The sequence below is a fragment of the Propithecus coquereli genome, unplaced genomic scaffold (assembly GCF_000956105.1).
Source record: "Propithecus coquereli isolate 6110/MARCELLA unplaced genomic scaffold, Pcoq_1.0 Scaffold63, whole genome shotgun sequence".
NCBI classification, from domain to species: domain Eukaryota; kingdom Metazoa; phylum Chordata; class Mammalia; order Primates; family Indriidae; genus Propithecus; species Propithecus coquereli.
Window position 1 is genome coordinate 9,607,442 of NW_012152285.1, and position 1,434 is coordinate 9,608,875.

Here is a 1,434-nt window from a genome sequence, read left to right on the forward strand (position 1 = left end):
TTGAGCCCAGGAGTTTGAGGTTGCTGTGAGCTAGGCTGACACCACGGCACTCACTCTAGCCAGGGCAATAGAGTGAGACTCTGTCTCAAAAAAAAAAAAAAAGTCTACGGCCCAGTGTTCCCTGTGTACTTTGACATGAAGCCTGCTGTGGTGTTACATGGATATGAAGCAGTGAAGGAAGCCCTGATTGATCATGGAGAGGAGTTTTCTGAAGAGGCCATTTCCCAGTGGCTGAAAGAATTAATAAAGGGCTTGGTAGGTGGGCCTGTGCCTGAGTCAGCAATGGTAAAGGGGGTGGGGAGGATGGACAGCAGAGGCCTGAAGAGCTCCTAGGGCAGGGCTTGGCCTCCCACATGGCTGTGGAGTGTCAGCTCCCTCTGGGAATTCCCTGCTAGTTTCTGTTTCCCATTCTGGTAGGAATCCTTTTCAGCAATGGAGATAGGTGGAAGGAGATCCGGTGCTTCAGCCTCATGACCCTGCGGAATTTGGGGATGGGGAAGAGGGGGATTGAGGAATGTGTTCAAGAGGAGGTTCGGTGTCTTGTGGAGGAGTTGAGAAAAACCAAGGGTGGGTGACTTTTTTTTTTGGCTAGAAAAGTTTTTAAAATTAATTTAAATTTTTTTATTGATACATAGTATCTTTACATATTTGTGGGGTCCATGTGATATTTTGTTACATGCATAGACTGTTTAAAATGATCTAGTCAGGGTATTTAGGATATCCATCACTGCGAGCATTTATCATTTTACGTGTTGGGAACATTTCAAGACCTTTCTTCTAGCTATTTTGTAGTATACAATACACTGACCTTAACTGACTGCTGCCTTCTCTAATGATGTCCTTGGAAACATTTCAGGGCAGCCAGATCTTTCATTATGGGTCCTGGTGGTCAGCCCTTAGATGGTGGGGGAGGTTTGAAGAGCCAAGGGAGCTTGTGTGCATCTGTGCTTGTGTTTGTACATAATGACTGTGCATACCCTGTGGGTATAAGAGGTCATTTAATCCTAGTTTGTCCCAAACCTTGTTTGTTTTCAGATCATTGCATCATGAAGGTCAAAGGTTTGAGTCTTGTTTTTAAAAAATTTTAAAGAGCAAGATTTTTCCTATAGTGTCATTGTGGGTTACCTATTTCAGAACTTTTCACTGGGGAACACTTGTCACGTGGACATGGTGGGAATGACCCCTTTACTCCCTTATCAAGCATGAAACAAATGACATATGCTTTACCTTAATTAGTCTATATTTGCACGGTTAGCTTCACTGACATATCTGGGGCCTTCTTCCAAGGCTTGTGCCTACAATTTCCATCAGTAATGATGCTTATCTATGGTTTTAAGTGCCCCAGCATCTTTAGTGCAGCTCTCATCCATTTTAATTTCCGTGATAAATAATTTCCCTATCAGCTGGTGTTATTTAATGTCACTATTTACTATA

General features: G+C 43.0%; 1 protein-coding gene across 1 annotated transcript in view; it reads left to right on the forward strand.

Annotated features, from left to right (window-relative positions):
- Nucleotides 1-1,434, forward strand: part of LOC105822660 (cytochrome P450 2C18-like) — a 74,805-nt gene that overhangs the window by 10,420 nt on the left and 62,951 nt on the right. Inside the window, 3 exon segments of the mRNA XM_012659669.1 lie at nucleotides 104-208; nucleotides 211-255; nucleotides 418-567. Coding sequence (XP_012515123.1) covers nucleotides 104-208; nucleotides 211-255; nucleotides 418-567 — 300 coding nt within the window.